Here is an 18891-nt window from a genome sequence, read left to right on the forward strand (position 1 = left end):
AACGTGAGGTATGCATGCAGCCAGAGTTCAGAAAGACTGCAGGGAACAGTGTAGCCAGCCGCCAAGCAGCAGGGCTGCACACCGACAGCAGGAGAGAACATTCATATAGCAAGAGGCTGGGAAACGTCAGCAAACTGGCCAGGAAGGGCTGAACATGGAGGAAGACATCAGAGGTCAAGTATTTGTAGCAAGTGTCCTCAAAGAATTAAAATCCACACAGATCTTCCTTGTTAATATTCATTTATTTATTTTTCATTTTATCTGAAAGGCAAAAAAGAGTGCTCTCCCTACCCACTGGTTCAAATCCCCAGTGGCAGCAACACTCAAGGCTGGGCCAGTCAAAACCAGGAGCCCAAGCCCCACCAGGGTCTCCCGCAGATGCAGGAACCCTCACACCAGTGCCTTTGAGGGAGGCAGCAGCAGGGCCAGAGCTGGGAGCAGTCAGGACCACCCAGTCAGGAGACACAGGGGTCCCAAATGGTGCCTTAACTGTCGCACCAAACACTGGTCCCCCACCCTAAACTAAGGCTCAAACAACATGATTGTTTTTGACAATGACTTTATTTTTACTTTATAGGCTTGTTATAACTGTTACCCGGTTATGTATGTATCCTAGCTGTCCACCTGCATTACAAAACCCTAGCAGCTACCGTCTCTCTCTCAGTCACTCTCACACGTTCCCCAACTTTTCTGCACCCTGCCTTTTCTAATGCTGTACTGTATCCAAATGTATAGCCTGGGCCTTCCTCTTCACCATTCCTGTAAAAGTCCCATCACTCCTCTTTTTCAGGATACGTGCTGCTCAACCAGCACAATCCACCACTGCCAAAGGGCCTGGCCTCCTCAGAGCCCTCAGCCACAGCCCCCCAGTGCCAGTCTTCTGTCACAGCTAATGTGCACATCATTTGGTCCCACCCACTAGTAAGGCAGGGGCAGGGGGCTGGTTGTTCTTTCAGAGTTTTAAATTTTATTTACTGATCTGTTTGTTTGAAAGTCAGGGCTATGGAGTAAAAGGGGGAGAGACAGAGATTTTTCATCTGCTGGTTCTCTACCCAACTGGTCACACGGCCAGGGCTGAGCCAGGCAAAGCAGGGAGCTTCTTTCAGGTTTCCCACATGGGTGGCAGGAGTTCGTGCATTTGGGCCATTTTCCAATGTGTTCTCCCGTGATCAGCAGGGAGCTGGAGCAGCAGCAGAGCTGCTGGGACACAACCCAGTGTCCAAGCAGCCATCTCTTACGTTAAAAATCTTTTCCAGAAGAACTACAAAATGGTTTGTATAAAGCGGGAAGGATCAATAATTTCCAATGTGATTTTCTTGATAATCTGTACAAAATATGTATTACTCTGACAGACATCTCACCTTCATGCTATCCTTGCACAAAAGAACAAATCACATCTTTCCTGAAACTTAATGACCTGGGATCTTTTCTAGGAAAATAAGCTGATATGGTCACATTAGCATGTGATACTATCATATCCCTAAAATAAATCTTTTTATTTAAGTTAAGGAAGTCGTATCAGCTTACTGTAAAAAGTTGGAAGACTCAGACACTGACAGATGGCAAAGATGCATAAATCCGTAGGCGAGAACAATAAAACGTTTGTAGTAAATCTAAAATGTGCATGTCAGTATTCACTACGAAATTTAAATGTTTTCCTATGTAATTTTAACAAGACTTCGAAAAACTAAACAAAATTTACATATGCAACCCCTATGTCCTGGGCTCCCCTAGAGTGTGCACTGGGGAAGCAGGGGAGCTGTGTTCGTCAAGGCCACCTGGCCTCTCCTGTGGTCTATGACCATGGACTTTGGGCACACAGCAGACTAAGTCAACACTGGCTAAGTAAACACACTCCCAGAACATGACCGTCTGGTTCTCCAGGAGCAACAAGGGCTACCTGCCTTGACTTCACCAGGTGTCTGTATCCAATCATCTTTCAACCCTTGCCGCCACTAGAACAAATACTCTTTAAGAGCTGGGAAAGTTGGTTAACATATTTGCTCATTTAACACTCTAAACTTGAACGCTATCCTAATCAGCCACATGGAGTGGTACATCTCACTAGCTTTATAAAGGAGGCTTGTTTAAATGTACCTGCTAAAAGGATATGTACTATTCAGACTGGCTTATGGTTGGCTACAGAGCCAGGACCACAACAGGATCGAGTCGGAAACAGCAGGAGTGGTGGCAGTAGTGTACCCTGAACCACTGCAGGCACCCCAGCTGCACACTTGGCAGATAATACAAGGCAGAAAGGGGCATGGGTAAGAATACTGCACTTTAAATCTCTTATCAAACTGGTAAAATTTGATTGCAGGGGGCCAGCACTGTGATGTAGTGGGTTAAATCATTACCTGCAATGCTGGCATCCTATATGGGCACCTGTTTAAGATCCAGCTGCTCTATTTCCAATGTAGTTCCCTGCTAATATGCCTGAAAAAGCTGCAGATGACGGTCCAAATGTCTCAGCCCTTTTACCCACATAAGAGATCTAGAAGAAGCAGCAGACTTTTCTGGCTATGGCTTGGCCCAGCCTCAATTGTTGTGGCCATTTTGGAAGAGAACTAATGGATGGAAGATTTACTTATTTTTTCTCTGTCTCTTCCTCTCTCTGTGCAACTCTTTCAAATAAATAACTGAATCTAAAAAAAAAAAAAAACAAAAAACGTGATTCCAGTAAATCTCACCTGAGTGTTTAAGTGGCTAATCAATCTCCGGGCAGGTGTTTGGCATAGGAGTTAGACTGCTGCTCGGGGACACCCATTTCCCATGTTGGAGTACCCTCTCTCAGCTCCAGATATTCTGCTTTCAGTTCACCTTCCTGCTAATGCGCATCCTGGAGGCAGCAGGGACGATCCAAGCATCTGAGTCCCCACCACCCATGAGGGAGACCCAGAGTCTGAGGTTCCTGGCCTTGGCGTGGCCCAGCTCTGACTGTAGCAGGCATTGGGCAGAGTGAACAAGCACATGTAAGATTTCTTTCTCCCTTTCAAATAAAATGAAAATATAACAAAATAAATTTTTTAAAAGAACAGAAGTTCTAACACTTGTCTTATCTGGGCATGCATCCTAGGTTCTTCCTTTACTAGTCATGGGAGCTTGGAGAAGTCACAAAATGGGCATAAAAACATTATCTTCCTTATAGGGTTGTGAAAGGATTAAATGATGTAGGGCACACACAGCATTTATTAGGATACCCCACACGTGGATACAACTCCTGATTCCTGAGACTTTCAGGACCTACATTTTTTGTGTGCTACATGCTGAGAAAGAGGACTTCAGCCTCTGACTTCTTTGATCTCAAATGCAATAACCTGTTGTCCCCAAAGTGCAGACATCTGGTCACAGAACCACCCGTTCTGCCTGGCTGAGGCTTCAAGCTCCAAGGAGCTGCCTCTGTCCCTCCTCTCTCATTTCCACCAAATATCATCTTCCTTTCTTCCCTCCACCTACCTACCATCAGATTTTATTACTATGGAACAAGTGCACCAATCAAGCAAGTCTCAGCTAACGGCAGCCATGACTTCTGTCAACACAGGGCGCCCTTCCATCCCTGGATGTTTCACACGCCTAAGAAAGGTGGTTTTAAAATTCTTTACTGAAGTCTTCACTTCACTTGGGAGAAAAATTATTACTTTTAGGGAATGATAAATGTGCTTATTGCCTCTTGGCTTCAAGTTCAAAATTTACCTTATTTATAGTAGAAGGAGAAGAAGATGAGGAAGGTGGTGACTGGCTGAGACTTTCAACACAACCAATCTGAGAGAAAATATCCACCTTAAAATAAACAGAAGTGCTGAGTGAACAGGATGGGGTAAAGGAGTGTGCTAAAAGCTCTGAACTAACAACAGAAAGTCAAACAGGGCTCACCCCACCAGCACACGCCAGCCCTTGGCTCACAAACACTCCATGCAAACAGCCACAGCAGCTAACAGTGAGTTATTGTCAATGCAGGAAATCTGAGGCTGCTGCATGGCACCCCACACAGCATCACTGAAGCTCAGAAAACACTTTGAGCAGCACAGAAGGAGTGGAGCAAGAACCATGCAAGGATACAGCCAGTGAAGCAAAATCCAGAGGGAAAAACCAGAGCCAAGTTTTTAAAAACATTTAAGATTCTGCATCTTTTGCTTCAAAGGCACCAGATGGGCGTCAAAGTCAGGGAGAGCAAAGTCACCCTAACTGATGGGAAGCCAACCACACAGCCACAGAGCCTGCCCCTGAACTCTGCCAGTGCATGAACTTGGGAGGGAAGGAAGGGCCTTTGGCAGGTGCTCCTGGAGCTCTGCCTAGCTAACTCGGCAGCATCCCTGACAGACCACAGACATGCCCTGTGAAGTCAATCAAGGGCCAACTACAGCACAGCAGTCATCCTGTTGTGTGGACAATACTGGAGCCCACCTTCAAATCCCAGCTCCTCAAGGGGTCCCCAGGAAAGGGTGTACTATCTACATCCAGAGAATGTTACAGGAAAGTACTTTCCAGGTACTAGTTTCATGAAGAACAGTGATATTATTCTCATTTTACAGATATAAATGAGCTTCATATTGAAAACCAATTAATACACAATTAAGATGGATTGATTACCACTTAAAACTTCTATAAAACTTTTATTTCTCAAGATACAAAAAAATAAGGTGGATCCTATTACTGCCCCAGTATGCAATAGTCAATGAGACTTTTCCAGACCACAGTTTAGAGCTCAAGACCCATACATAGTCCAGTGTTGTGACAGCAAGAAGACAGAGCTGAGAGCCTGGGCAGTGGGCTGGGACAGGGCAGCTACACAGAGAGCTCTGCAGACCTGCAGAGGGCATGCCAGGCCCACAGCCGAGAACTAACCAGCGCATGGTGGGAGCAAGCCTACAAGTCAGGGAACCCCTTGTGCAGGGCTGAGCCGATCAGCCAGAATGGAAAACTTCACAACTCAAGGGATACAGGCATTAAAAATGGTTTTGTTTAGTAGAAGGACAAAAGTGTTCCTAAGCTAAATGTTGCTCTGGCCTCACTAATAAAGCTTAAGAACAAAAACAAACAATGAAACCATTTTAAAGTAACTCAAGTATATGTCAGAACAAGACTCAAAAGTATCTCCAGGAACAACAACAAAAAAAATCCAAAACATTACCAAGGTAAAAATCCCAATGTCCAGCATCCCATAAAGATAACTGGACAAAGCAAGCAAGTATTGAACCCAGCAGTTAAGATGCCCATGTCCCAAACTGAAACACTTGGATCTGTCTCCCAGCTCCTGCTCCCGACTCCAGCTTCCTGCTGACGCAGACACTGGGCGGCAGCTGTGAGGACTCAAGCAGCTGAGCTGCCGACAATCACACTTGGTCTGTGTTCCATGTTCACAGCTTCAGCTTCACTGTAGGCATCAGGGAGTGGACCTGCAAACGGAAGATCTCTTTCTCTGTAAGTCACTTGCACTACTTCTCAAATTAAAAAAAAAAAAAAAAAAAAAGCTAGCGGAAGAGAATTAAAGGATAATTTCATTTTGGGGGAGGTGAGGAAAAAACAGAAGTCACAAAGAAAGCTAGAAAGTATGACTCATAGTAAAGAGAAAAATCAGTCAACTGACGCTGACCCAAGAATGACGCAGATAATAGAACCAATGATATTTAACAGCAAGGAAGCTTACTCATCAATGAGGTAGAGGGAACAGCTTGAACGGGCAAAACAAGCAGAGAAAGAATCTCAAACATTCTCATGGGGTGAAACACACCGAGTTAATGCAGATCCATGGGCCCTGAATACTGCTAAGAGTAAAGACCAGAATATTCATTTATCACTACTATCTGAAACAGCTGCATGACAACTTCTTTCTTTGAAAATCAGCAATTAGGGGGGCCCAAGCGGCTTGGCCCCGGGCCGCCATGCGGCCCGGGTGCGAGGGTCCCTGCCACGATTCCAGCCTAACACAGCCAAGCTTTCCACCACGTACGTGCGTACATGGGGTGAGAGGCTCTCGGGCAGCTTTCCGATTTGCCGGGGTCCTGGTTTGATGGCCTCCTTTTGGGGTGGGAAGGTTGTCCTGGGACCCTGAGGAGCGGATTGGGAACGCCTCTGAGCGTGCCATGCCATGGGCTGGAGTGGGGGAGAAGCTAGCAGGATCCAGGCGGGGGCACAAGCGGCTTGGCCCCGGGCTGCCATGCGGCCCGGGTGCGAGAGTCCCTGCCACGATTCCAGCCTAACACAGCCAAGCTTTCCACCACGTACGTGCGTACATGGGGTGAGAGGCTCTCGGGCGGCCAGTGCGCCATTTGGCGCCAGGCTGCACCTGCTGGCCGCCCGGCCAGGAAGTTCTGGAATTTGGTTTCTCTGATATGCTGCATGAGACGCTCCGTGCTGAACCCACAGTACTCTGAGAATATGTATTAGTCCTTAAGCTTTTCAAAGGCATTTAATCTTCCTCTGAAGAACCTGTAGTCACTTTATAGTGCCGATCGCCAACATCAGCTCACTTAAAAGGCAAAATTCCGGGCTTGTCCAGCAGGATGCCCCATTACCTGATAGGATGAGGGATCAGCAGAGGGGTCACAGAAGGCAGGACTATGACATTGACTGGCATTCAAGAACCATACTCGGGGCTAGAATGTGTGAGGCATGCGTGGACCAATCCCGAAACTCTGACCCCATTGGACGGTTTAGAAGGGCCGGTGGAGTCTATGCAGGAGGCATGACAGTCTATAGGACGCTCTGGGCTGACCAGAGCAACCTCTGGCATACTTAACACTGGCTGGCAACAGGCCTGGTTGAAGAGCGTGGGGGAGGCCTTGGCTGCGTGGAGCCTACCACTAAGGGGCACAGGAACTGGAGGGAGGCTGAGTTCTGGTCGGGTCACAGTTGTAATCCCTTGGCACAAATATCAATTCGGATTTGACGCACCATGCCGGATTAGACCACAGCACAGTTTGGTGCTCCGGAGGACCAGGATAGATGTTGGACGGGCTCGGCTAGGCCTCAACCCCATCTGAGCCATATATGAGATATACGTGGATATGGATGAGCCGTGGCTGGACTGAAACTCTCAACAGCAGGAACCGGAATGGATTGAAGAGCGGAGCTGGCCGAAGGACCTGCTGGAATGCGTGAAGCCCGACACCAGGAAGGAGTCGGAGGGAGGAACCTGAACAGTTCCTCTGACAGGACACTGACTCTACAAATAAACGCAGGAAGCATGGAGGTAAATAACCCAGAAGAGGCTTTGGAATGTGACCCACTGGCATACACTTGGCTCGGGTTGGGGCAGACCAGGCTGAGTCGGTTCACGTCATCCACTGGCAAGCCCAAGTGCTGAACTGTGTGGGGGCCTGGCCGGGTTTGGTTGTGATTAAAAAAAAAAAAAAAAACAAAAAAAACAGTACAAAACACAAAATGCCAAGGTGAAATGGCCTGTGCCAGTAGGGAATGCAACACCCGACCAGCACTCCTCCCACTGGTTTAGGTGAGGGACGAGAGTGTGATGGGCAGAGCCGGGGAGAGATGCGATACTCATTGGTTCCAATAGAGGTCGGGGCTCAGAAGAGAACCAACCCAGGGGTTAAAACCATCAGCTGATCGGAGTGATGGACGGCGGCGAGCACTGTGCTTACTAGTAGTACATGTAGGAGCCTGGACTGGGAATGCCTCAAAGTTTTTTTTCAGGGGGATTCCCCTGAACAAAATGGAGGAATCAAAGCATTAACCAAAAAAAGATGGAAAATGGAGTAGATCAATCAACCACCTCAGCTTTATGCTTGCAGCGGAAAACTGGACAAGGGGAAACCCTAAGATGGACTATGTCAATCAGTGGACTCTGCACCAGCCTCATCATACCTGGACTGTTGCTGATGATATGTTGGAGCTTCTAATTGATCGAGGTGACGCTCTGCTGGCTCTGCCTACAAACCTGAGAGGGCCTCCCTAGGAGGCCGTTGAACTTGAACTGGACAAGTGGGATGCTGGACTCTGTATGGTGTAAACTTTTAATTAGGGAATCTCAACGGAACTTGAGCTGTGGTTATGCATCAAGGTGAAGGAATTCATGATGGGGGAAGGGTTTGGGGTGAAGGGGGGGAATCCCAGTACCTATGAAATTGTGTCATGTAATGCAATGTAATTAATGAATAAATGAATATTAAAAAAAAAAAAGAAAATCAGCAATTAAAGAGAAAAAACTGGAAGTATACCCAAGTTTCCAGTAGAAATTGGAGTTCACCACCACAGTTAACCAGGGCGGCTGATGAAAGTGCAGTGCTACTTTACAGGAGAAAGCCAGCTCGGTGCAGGTCTAGGGACTAACACCAACTAGGGTAAGTATCATCAACTGATCGTAAACTGTTAGGTGGATGGTTAGCAATAAAGCATTACTCTCGCATCACAAAAGGAAACACACAGACAGTGAACAGAACACTGACAGATCTAACCAGGGGTCACTCTGGTCAGTAATACTGGATGACCAGACAGCCCTCCTCTTGATGTTACACCACCTGTGATGCATTCCTAATACATCTGTGTCAAAAAATTCTTAAATTGAGCCAATTAAGCCTTTAGATTTAACTTCCAACTTACAGGAAATGCAGATAACAAAGGAGCAACTTCAAGAGCACGCAGGGCAGCACTGTGGCACAGCACGTTAAGTCAGCACTTGTGGCTACAGCATCTTGTGTCGGAGTACCATTCAAATCCGTGCCGTTCTGCTTCTAATCCTGCTCTGCAGCAAACGGCCCAAGTACTTGAGGCCCTCCCTTCAATACAGAAGATCCACATGCAGTTCCTGGCTCCTGGTTTCAGCTTGGCCCACATGAGGCTGCAGCCACTTGTGGAGTAAAGAAGCAGGTAGATGACCTCAACATCCACTCATTCTCTCTCTTCCAACAAATAATAAATCTTTTAAAGATTAGTAATAAAGGAGACAACCAGACAAATTCAAAAGACATGAATCCTGTATGACAACCGGTTGTATCTGAATTAAAAAACAAAACCAAAAACTAATGATGCATTGCTTTTAAATGTAGAGTTTAATGGGAGAATGGGAATGGGAGGATAAGCGAAGCAAGGCAAGGAGAGGGAGACAGAGACCTTGCATCCACTGGTTTACTCCCCAAATGGCTGCAATGACCAGGGCCAGGCTGAAGTCAGGAGCCTGGAACTCCATCAGGTCTCCCACAATGGTGTCAGGTGCCCAGGCACTTGGGTCTTCGTCTGTTGCTTTCTCAGGTGCATTAGTAGGGAGTCTGATTAGAAGTGGAGCAGCCAGGACTGGAACAGGCACTCACATGGGATCCTTAACCGCTGTGTCACAACACTGGCTCCAAAACCAAAAGCACTTCTAAAGTAAAAACTATGTTATAAAAAAAGGAGGCCTAAAGGCACATCTTCAGCTATAATGCTTGATCCGAGCTTATAGACAAGACATAAAAGACATTTTGTGTCAGTTGGGAATGTTACAACTGGTTTAATGAAATTAAAATTTACTGGAAAGGAAAAAATTGCCAACTGTAAAAATACTACAAAGAATGTAAACTAGTGCAAAAGATCTCACTTTGGCTTGCTGTGTGTGTAATGTGTATGTCCAGGTTTACCTAGAGAAAAGAAGATGTAAACTAAGATAAACACTCAAGTGCAAATGTGACACTTTCCTTTTTGTCCATTTGAATTCTCTATAATGCGTGTGTACTGCTTCTGTAATAACAAAGTATTACTTTAAAAAGACATACAATTTGAAAGGCAGAGTGACAGAAAGGGAGTGGAGACAGATATTCCAGTCATTAGTTTACTCCTCAAACGCCCACAACAGCCAGAGAGGGTCCAGGTCAGTGCGGGGAGTCAGGTGGGTAGGAGGGACACAGGCATGTTAGCCAGTTTGTGCTGCCTCCTCATGCATCAGCTGGATTGGAAACATGGCACAGAACTGGAGACACTAATGATACAGGATGCAGGATGCCATGTGGTGGCTTAACATGCTATACTGCAATGGCCACCCTTAGAAGGCTACTGTTTTTAATGAAAGCAAGAACATTAATCAGCAAATACGGATCATACGAACGCTAAATCCTGATCTTACTGTATTTTGCTACTTACCTGGCATCCTTGGGAAACCTGGAGCAATAAGAAATAAATTCCTGAGGCCAACATTATGGCACAGTGCATAAAGCCACTGTCTGTAGCACCAGCATCCCATACGGTGACAGCCCAGGTCCTAGCTGCTCCACTACCAATCCAGCTCCCTGCTAATTACCTGCAAAAGCAGTGGAAAATGTTCCAAGTACTCAGGCCTCTGCACCCACATGGGGGATCTGGAAGCACCCGGTTTCAACCTGGCTCAATCTTGGCCACTGTGGCCCATTTTAGGAGTAAATCAGTGGATGGCTTTGGGCCGTCTCTTCCTTTCTCTCCTTCCCTCCCTTCTTCCCTATGTATCTTTAAAAAAGAAGAAGAAAAAAAAAAGACAATGCCTTACTCTGACAACCACATCTGCATTCCAACCGTCCACCTGTGGCAAGTGCTTGTTTGGGTCACATGACTCAACTCTGGGCTCCCACTAGGCAGACAGGACAGGACATAGGGGAACAACTCTGAGCGTGCTGACCATGAGAACCATAACCATGGGAGAAGATGATCAACAACCGTCAACTTCTGAGTCCGCTGCAAGGGTCAGTCCCCACAGGGTGGGCTGTTGGAAAATCTGTAAGAGTCATTAGGAAAGCCCTCTGCTGGCTTTCTACCAAGCCACTGAACAAGAACACAAAGGACATAGGCAAGCTGCAAACAGCAGGGGTTCAGTTCCCACTGCCCTGCTTCTTATAGAAGATACACAGAGCCCTGCCACAGGAAAACACAGATCTTGTATCAATAAGCCCACTAGACCACTCCTGGTCCATCTTGCACATTATCCTGGGGGAGGGGCCCTGTGAGCAGGAGCCTGTGCCTTAAGACCACAAAGGAAACTGGCGATGACTCAATCCCACATTTGCATGCTGCTGTTTGTTCTCCTGTTGTGACCCATCAGGCAATGCATGGTCCACTACACGACCGCAGCCCAATGCAGACTCCAGCTCGGAAGGGAAGGACAGGGAGAGGAAGCAAAGGATCTGGTCAGTGGAAACTTCCAGAATGAGAAAGGGCACATGACAGTATCAGTGGGAAATGATCATTCATTGTTCACAAATGACCATTCACTGTTGTGGGCTTTTTTTTCTGAGGGGATGGGGGCAACTAATCTATATAACTAAGAAAATCTTTACTGGACATTTCTCATTCCTCAAACATCTAATAATCACTGAATTGTGTTACCAACTATGAGTATAAAGCAGAGTACAGATTTCTTTTTTTGTTGTTTTTTAAAGATGTATTTTATTTTTATTGCAAAGTCAAATATACAGAGAGGAGGAGAGACAGAAGGAAGATTTCCCCAAGTGACTGCAACAGCCGGTGCTGAGTCAATCCTAAGCCAGGAGCCAGAACTTCTGGTCTCCCATGCGGATGCAAGAACCCAAGGCTTTTGGGATCCTGGCACGTTCAAGCCAAGGACTTTTGACGCTAGCCCACCGTGCTAGGCCCTAGATTTCTATACGTAAGACCAAATCTTTCTGAGAAAGATTTGACTATTGCTCAAGAGGATCTTAAGAGGTTATATCTTATGTTAAAAACATCTAAGAATTTCAGCTCAAATTGAAATTTTGTGAAATTTTGTCTTTCTTAGGTCTTTAGCTCAAATGACACAATCTCACTCTCCAGAGGAGCCTCCACAGACCTTAGAAAATCATAAATGGAAATACAAAGGCATATCCTTTCCATGATGATCATGGGGCACAAGAGAGAGTAAGAAAGCCATGTATAGCCACTCACATCAACACTACTGACCACAACAGTTTAAATTACTTAAGAAAACCTCTGTCATCTCATATTCTTAACCCACAGATGTCAATTGCAGGTATCTATTTTTTAAAAGAAAATTAAATGAATACAAATTGTCTTAAAGAAAGCACTACTTAAATTAGCTTAGCGTTTAGTTTTTTTGTTACTCTACACTCAGGTATTTTTACGTACAGAACAGGGTGATGCTAGAAAACAAAACACCGCCTGCTTCCTGACAGACCAGCCTAATAAAGTTCCCATGAGATAGGCCTATAGTGGACACTGTGGATGGACAGCTCTTCACTGCACTTCTCAGATGTTTAGAAAACTGCTTTTGTGATCTGTTTCCAGTTAAACAAACAACCGTGGTTGGCACTGTGATACAGTGGGTAGGACCACTACCTGTGACGCTGGCTTTACTTGCAGCCCAGCTGCTTTACTTGCAGCCCAGCTCCCTATTAATGCACCTGGGAAAGCAGCAGCAGATAAGCAGATAATCGCCCAAAAGGGAGACCCAGGGTTGCAAGCTCCTGAGTTTGGCCGTAGCCAACTGTGGAGTGAACAAATGGATGGAAGCTCTTTCTCCAACTCCGCCTTTCAAATAAGTATAAATCTTTAAACACACACACCAAAGCCTACCCTCTCCAGCCTAAACAGTGACTCTGCAAGCTTCCCTAGAGGAAGGATGGACAGAGTCTAGAATCTACGATAAAGCAGGCAAGGACATGTTGCTCTGCAGGCAAATGACCACAAACTCTCGGAGCAGTGAAGCACAGCTGCCTCGGACAACCCCGTTCTAAGCAGACAGGATTTTCATTTTCTGGTGGTGAGATGGAGACGAGACCAAGAGAACCTTTTCAACAAAGATTTTGCAGAAAAGAAGTCTCAATAAGCCATTATGAGAAGCCAGTGACATTATAAGGCCTATTTAAAGTAACGAAATAATAAGCTGAACTATTTTTGTGAAAATTTCTTTAATTTAAATGGATTACAAAATCCCTTAAATACCTTTTTAAGGAAATAAGAAGGCAAAATGTAGTTCCAAATATATAGTTATTATTGCCTTTCTTTTCCCTTAACCAGTAAAAATTCCTTTATAACAAATATTACATGGAAGGTTTCTGTACAATAGGGAGATGCCATATTCATAAATACTTAATTTAGAGCATTTTCTGTACAATATTGTAACTATTTTTGACTGAGTACAAAACGATGGGCTAGTGACAGTGACTAGCCCTACAGTCAGTAACGAGAGCACCGACCTTGAGACAGGCACTGAGGTTTAAGTCTGTAAAGCTCAATGTTTTACATTATACAATGCATTTGGATGTTATTTTGATGATGGAAGAATCCTTAAAAGTACAGTATCATTGAGGGCAGGAAAAAAACTGGACAACTCTCCTGGCCAACCTTTGACAGCAAGTATCTGGGTGAGTGGAGACCCTAAGGTGGACTACATTAGCCAATGAACCTTAGAAGAATTTCCTCAGCCTTGGAGCAATGAGATCAACATCTCAGATCTACTGAAGCCACCGAAGCAGTACCTTCGGAACATGCTCCATCGTTGAGGACCCTGGGACGACACCAGATGCCACCTCCATCCACAGGCACTGATGCAGCTAGGCTGCTGGAAGTGGCCCTCTCCCCCTTTTCCCCAATTTCCCCAGATACAGGAAAAAAAAACTGGAGACAGGTGTCCCATCCACTTTCCCCCATCCTTTGACCCCCTCCACCCTAACTGGGTCCACATGGGCATGCGTTCTTTTTGATGATGTAAACATCACAAAAATATTAATTAAAAAAAGGTAATCCTAAAAAAAGTACAGTAAAATCTTTGCTTGTTAAGCTTACAAATTTATATATTATAGATAATTCAGTAATTTATAATACACTCTGTATCTATATAAAAGTAGTATGATCTAGAGCCCCAGGTTGGACATTCCCAGTCCTGAACTAGTGTCTTTTACTGAGCATCACCAGCCACCATCAAATGCAGAGAGCAGGCATGTGAGGCACGGTAACCACAGTGCCAGCACCTGTCACGCTCCAACTTCGTGACTGCTCACGAAGAACCAAAATCGGACCTGAAGCTGAGCGTTCTCAGAAAAACAGAAAGTGCTATTTTACATATGAAGATATAAATTAAAGAATGATTGACTCTAAAATGCAAATGCAGACTAAAATACAAATTGAGGACAGGCTCAGATACAGAAACAATAGCAGGCTCTAAGTCAGTCAGAGATCTGCTTGTTGAAAGATACGACTTATTTATTTATCTACTTATTGGACCCAGTGCAATGGCTCAAAGGCTAAGTTCTCGCCTCACATGCACCAGGATCCCATTTGGGCATCAGTTTGTGTCCTGGTTGCCTTACTTCCCATCCAGCTCCCTGCCTGTGGCCTGAGAAAGCAGTGAAGGACGGCCTAAAGCCCTGGGACGCTGTATCCACGTGGGAGACCCTGAGGAGGCTTGAGACTCCTGGCTTCAGATCAGCTCGCTCCAGTCATTGAGGTCAACTGGGGAGCGAACAAGCAGATGAAAGATCTTTCTCTCTCTCCTCTCCATAAATCTGATCTGCCTTTAAATAAAAATAAATCTATTTATGATTGCTATTATTTTCCATGATGAAGTTTTGCAGGTATAGGGATTCCCCCATTCCCCTCCCCTTCCTCTCTGTTTTTCCCTACCATTTCCCCCCTCATTATGACAGCAGTATAGTCCTTTAGCAACAATTACAATTTTATCATTCTGCTATTTAAGTGCATCATGGCATGGCAGGTACAGACAAAGGCAGAACATGTAGTATCACACTGCCAAGGTACACTGAACTATTTTACTGGGAGTCCTCCACTTATTCAGAATAACAGTTTGAAAGAAAAACACAAGTCAGGAAGTTGGCATAGCCAGGGGTTGAGTGCAGGCTTTCCCAGACTGTGTCCAGAGAGTCAAAGTTAAGGAGACCCTGGGAACAGTGAACTGATGCCAGCCCTGGGCAGGGCAGAGGGATGAAGAAATGCTGTGTGCCACACAGCTGCCCTCCAGACGAGACCATCCCGAGAGCTGCTGCACGCCGTGCCTGCAGAGCACCCCAAGAAGCACACCAGTGCACCTCTGTTAACGAGCGGCTACAAAGTGACAACATCCTGCAGGACTGTGACATTTTTTCCCACTAAAATAAACTGTCCCTTTAAGTCTAGTCTCCAGAAACTTCCTGAAGCATCCCTGAGTTTTCTTCCCGATATTCAGAAAGTGAAAGGCAAGCCAGCAGCTCATTCCTCACCCGTGACACTTTTCCTGGTACTTACAAATACATCGCAATTCTGTCCTACTTACACCACCCTCATTCCAGACAACTGGAATCACAGATAGTAACTACAGATCTTTTGACCTAATTTAAACTAAATTCAACTGCTCAGGTTAAATATGGATCCTGTTAATTCTAGTTTCAGTTCACCTTTTCTTTGCATTCAAAGTATTTGCTTTAATGTTAGATTGGATTAATAAAATCCAACTTTTAAGTTCATATTACCTTGTAAGTAACCTGGATGAAAAACAATCAGACCGGTAATTGATTTATATGGCTACCTTTAAACACTGAGGCACTGACTTTGTAACTGAGATTTGGACCCGATTCTGAACTCGAGTGCATTAACTGACGCCCCCTCCTACTACCATGAGACACCAGCTAAAGTAGGTCTCCTGAATTCTATCTCATCTCTTTCACTAATGCTATGATCACCGCATTTAATTCTCTTTAATTAAAATGATGCCCTTCACTTAATGCACTCATTTCACAGAGGCTTCCATATAATTCAGTGGATCTCAACTGACTGGCTTCCAGGGGACAAGTGTTCTGGACACACTTCTGGTTGTCACCCCCTGGGGGCACTGTGGCATCAGGAGGAGGGGCAAGTGAAGCTGCTGAGCATCCCACAGGGAACAGGATGCCCCCTCAACCTCAGCTGTCCACAGTGTCCAGTCGTCAAGCGCTGGGAAAGAGTTCAGCTTAGCCCTTTCACATTTCATAATGAGTGACTTCTAGCTAATCAATGTTCTTACGTATCAGTAACAAAATATAGAATGTTTAGGAGCCCAGCGCTGTAGCACAGAGGATAAAACCACCACCCATGGTGCCAGCATCCCGTATGAGCCCTGGTTTGAGTTTTAGCTGCTCCATTTCTGAATCAGCTCCCTGCCAATGTGCCTGGGAGAGCAGCAGAACATGGCCTAAGTGTTCGGCACCCTGCACTCACAGTGTAAACCCAGTGAAGCACCTGACTCCTGGCTTCTGACTGGCCCAGCTCCAGCCTTCGTGGCCACTGAAGGAGTGAAGCAGATGAAAGAATTCTTTCTAATAAACAAATGTTAAAAAGGAAGAAAAAGTGTTCAACCACAGTGGTCACCTTGCCTCTGAAGTCAAAATGTCTGAGTCAAACCAATTTCTAACTCAGAATGTCTCCAAAAAGCTGTCCTAGAACATAGAGAATCTGCAAGTACTATACGGCAATAGTGCCTTACTAAACTCTCCTGGAAGGCGGAGATGCATAGAGATATTTTTGAACAAATAATTATTATAAGTACTATAATTATTAGGCTTGACATAATTAAAAATTTTCTATGCAGTTAAAATATCAAACCATAACATTTCCTAATGCCCATTCATTTCTAAAGATGTAAGCAGCAACAGAATTTTTATATCTACACATTTTCTTCTTGTCACTCTGATCAATTGTTGAGTGACAAACTAGACAGATTCATCTAACCTGGCTAAATCATAACTTACGTTAGTGTTAAAACATCATTTGTACTTTCCTCAAGTTGTCTCACTATTCTGAGCTTGCCATGAGCAGTAACAGTACCCAGTGCGGGGTGCCTGGATGTGGCTAACCCTGACCCTAACCTGTGTGGCTTCTGTGTGCAGGAGAGTGGGACACCAGCTTTGAGAGGGAGGACACGAGCCAAAGCCCTGACTCCCAGGAGCTCTGACAACGACCTCAACAACAGGACACACCTTGTTTGCACAACCTCTTCTGACTGTCACATCCAGCACCCAGGACTTTAGCTCTCAGTAATACCTTCCCTTTCTTTTTCCTTTTTTATTCTCATCAATTATAAAAACAGCTTTGAGCAAGCTTAAAAGGTGAGCTCTTTGCTAATACTAAACAGAAATAGAAATGCCACATGGAAACCCAAAGGTTACTCTGTGTATGCTTTTAGGGAAGGGTAACAGGATGCACCAGGTGCCTTGGCCCACGGGCTTCGCTCTCAGGGCTGCCAGTCGCACCGCACACCACACTGCACTGCACCGCACAACACCGCACATCACACCCACAGCGTGCTCCCAGACATACCTGGTTACTGCTGCTGGGAGCTGACAGGTTGGCTGGAGCCGTACTTGCCGAGAGGGAATCAAGAAAGGCTTGGTCGGCCACGGAATTTCCACAAGAAAACTGATCCTTTCCCTCACTGGGCAGTATCTGAATGCAACAAAACAGCCATTTTCACTGGTCAGGGTCATTTCAACCACGAGTCTCAGGGGACGGGCAGGACTGTCAGATGTCATGGAGAAGGGCTCGGGCTGCATTTCAGATATCTTGACAAGTTGGAGTTCACTTCCATTTAGCTCCAACTACTTCTGGATCCCACTTATGAGGGGTTTCCTCTCCTATGTACTACAAGAAGGATGCTGTTTAACATTCAGCTATTTGTCTTCCTGCCACCGATCTCTAGCTTGATTCCATGAGGCCTGAGCGCAGCCACTGGAGCATTTCTCTTCTTTAAATGGGCTGGGCCCAGATCATGGTTCAGACTACGGTCAGCCTTGGCGTTTCCTCCACGTGCAGGTGGTGTTCTGCCACCATGGGCTGCCACCCCCAGGTGACTGACTGCCACTGAGTGTAGTGTCCTTACTGACCTTCTGATGCACCTGCCTCTTCCAGACAGGAGGAATTCCTTTCTTAAAAGACAAGCAAAACTGGGCCTGGCACGGTGGCCTAGCGGCTAAAGTCCTCGCCTTGAACGCGCCGGGATCCCATATGGGCGCCGGTTCTGATCCCGGCAGCTCCACTGGGCCTGGGGAGGCAGTTGAGGACAGCCCAAAGCATTGGGACCCTGCACCCACGTGGGAGACCTGGAAGAGGTTCCAGGTTCCCGGCTTCGGATCGGCGTGCACCGGCCCGTTGTGGCTCACTTGGGGAGTGAATCATCGGACGGAGGATCTTCCTCTCTGTCTCTCCTCCTCTCTGTATATCTGACTTTGCAATAGAAACAAATCTGAAGAAAAAAAATATTTAGCACCATTGTGAAAAGCCTGAAGATCTAAGCAGGTGTTGGCATTAATTCCATTTTCTGGGATTCTGCTTACTATGAAAAGGAATAGTTACTGCATCCTTAGTTTTGCTTGTCTTTTTTTTTTTTTTTTAAGATTTATTCATTTTTATTACAGCCAGATATACAGAGAGGAGGAGAGACAGAGAGGAAGATCCTCCGTCCGATGATTCACTCCCCAAGTGACCACAAGGGCTGGAGTTGAGCCAATCCGGAGCCAGGAGCTCCTCTGGGTCCCAAGGCTTTTGGGCCATGCTCAACTGCTCTCCCAGGCCATAAGCAGGGAGCTGGATGGGAAGTGGGGCCGCTGGGATTAGAACTGGCGCCCATATGGGATCCCAGGTGTGCAAGGTGAGGACTTCAGCCACTAGGCCACGGACCAGGCCCAATGGTGCTCCATCCTAAAGCATCCTGGAACACGGTGCCCAGAGCTAAGCTGAGGTGCAGTCGTGAGATAACGGGTTCAGGGACTTGGCTGTGAAAGGCTGGTGGTTCTACTGACTTCATGCTTTTCTCCAGAAGGTTCAGGACTGCCTACCCCCCTTAACTGAGAACCACACAGTGTCAGCCAGTCTCCTTCCTGTTCTGCCTGCAGGTCCCGGCAAACATCCTTCCAGAACCAAAGCTTTTTTTTTCTACTGATTTTTCTCAATGAGTATCAGGCAACATGAATTCAATCACCAAATATGAGGCTAATTCATCAAGCACCCAGTACT

At 45.9% G+C, this 18891-nt stretch overlaps 1 protein-coding gene across 1 annotated transcript in view; it reads right to left on the bottom strand.

Moving 5' to 3' along the window:
- Positions 1-18891, bottom strand: part of SNX9 (sorting nexin 9) — a 98353-nt gene that overhangs the window by 34814 nt on the left and 44648 nt on the right. The window contains exon 4 of the mRNA XM_058661649.1: positions 17200-17325. Coding sequence (XP_058517632.1) covers positions 17200-17325 — 126 coding nt within the window. The remainder of the gene's footprint in view (positions 1-17199; positions 17326-18891) is intronic.

This window comes from Ochotona princeps, chromosome 1 (assembly GCF_030435755.1).
Source record: "Ochotona princeps isolate mOchPri1 chromosome 1, mOchPri1.hap1, whole genome shotgun sequence".
Classification (NCBI taxonomy): domain Eukaryota; kingdom Metazoa; phylum Chordata; class Mammalia; order Lagomorpha; family Ochotonidae; genus Ochotona; species Ochotona princeps.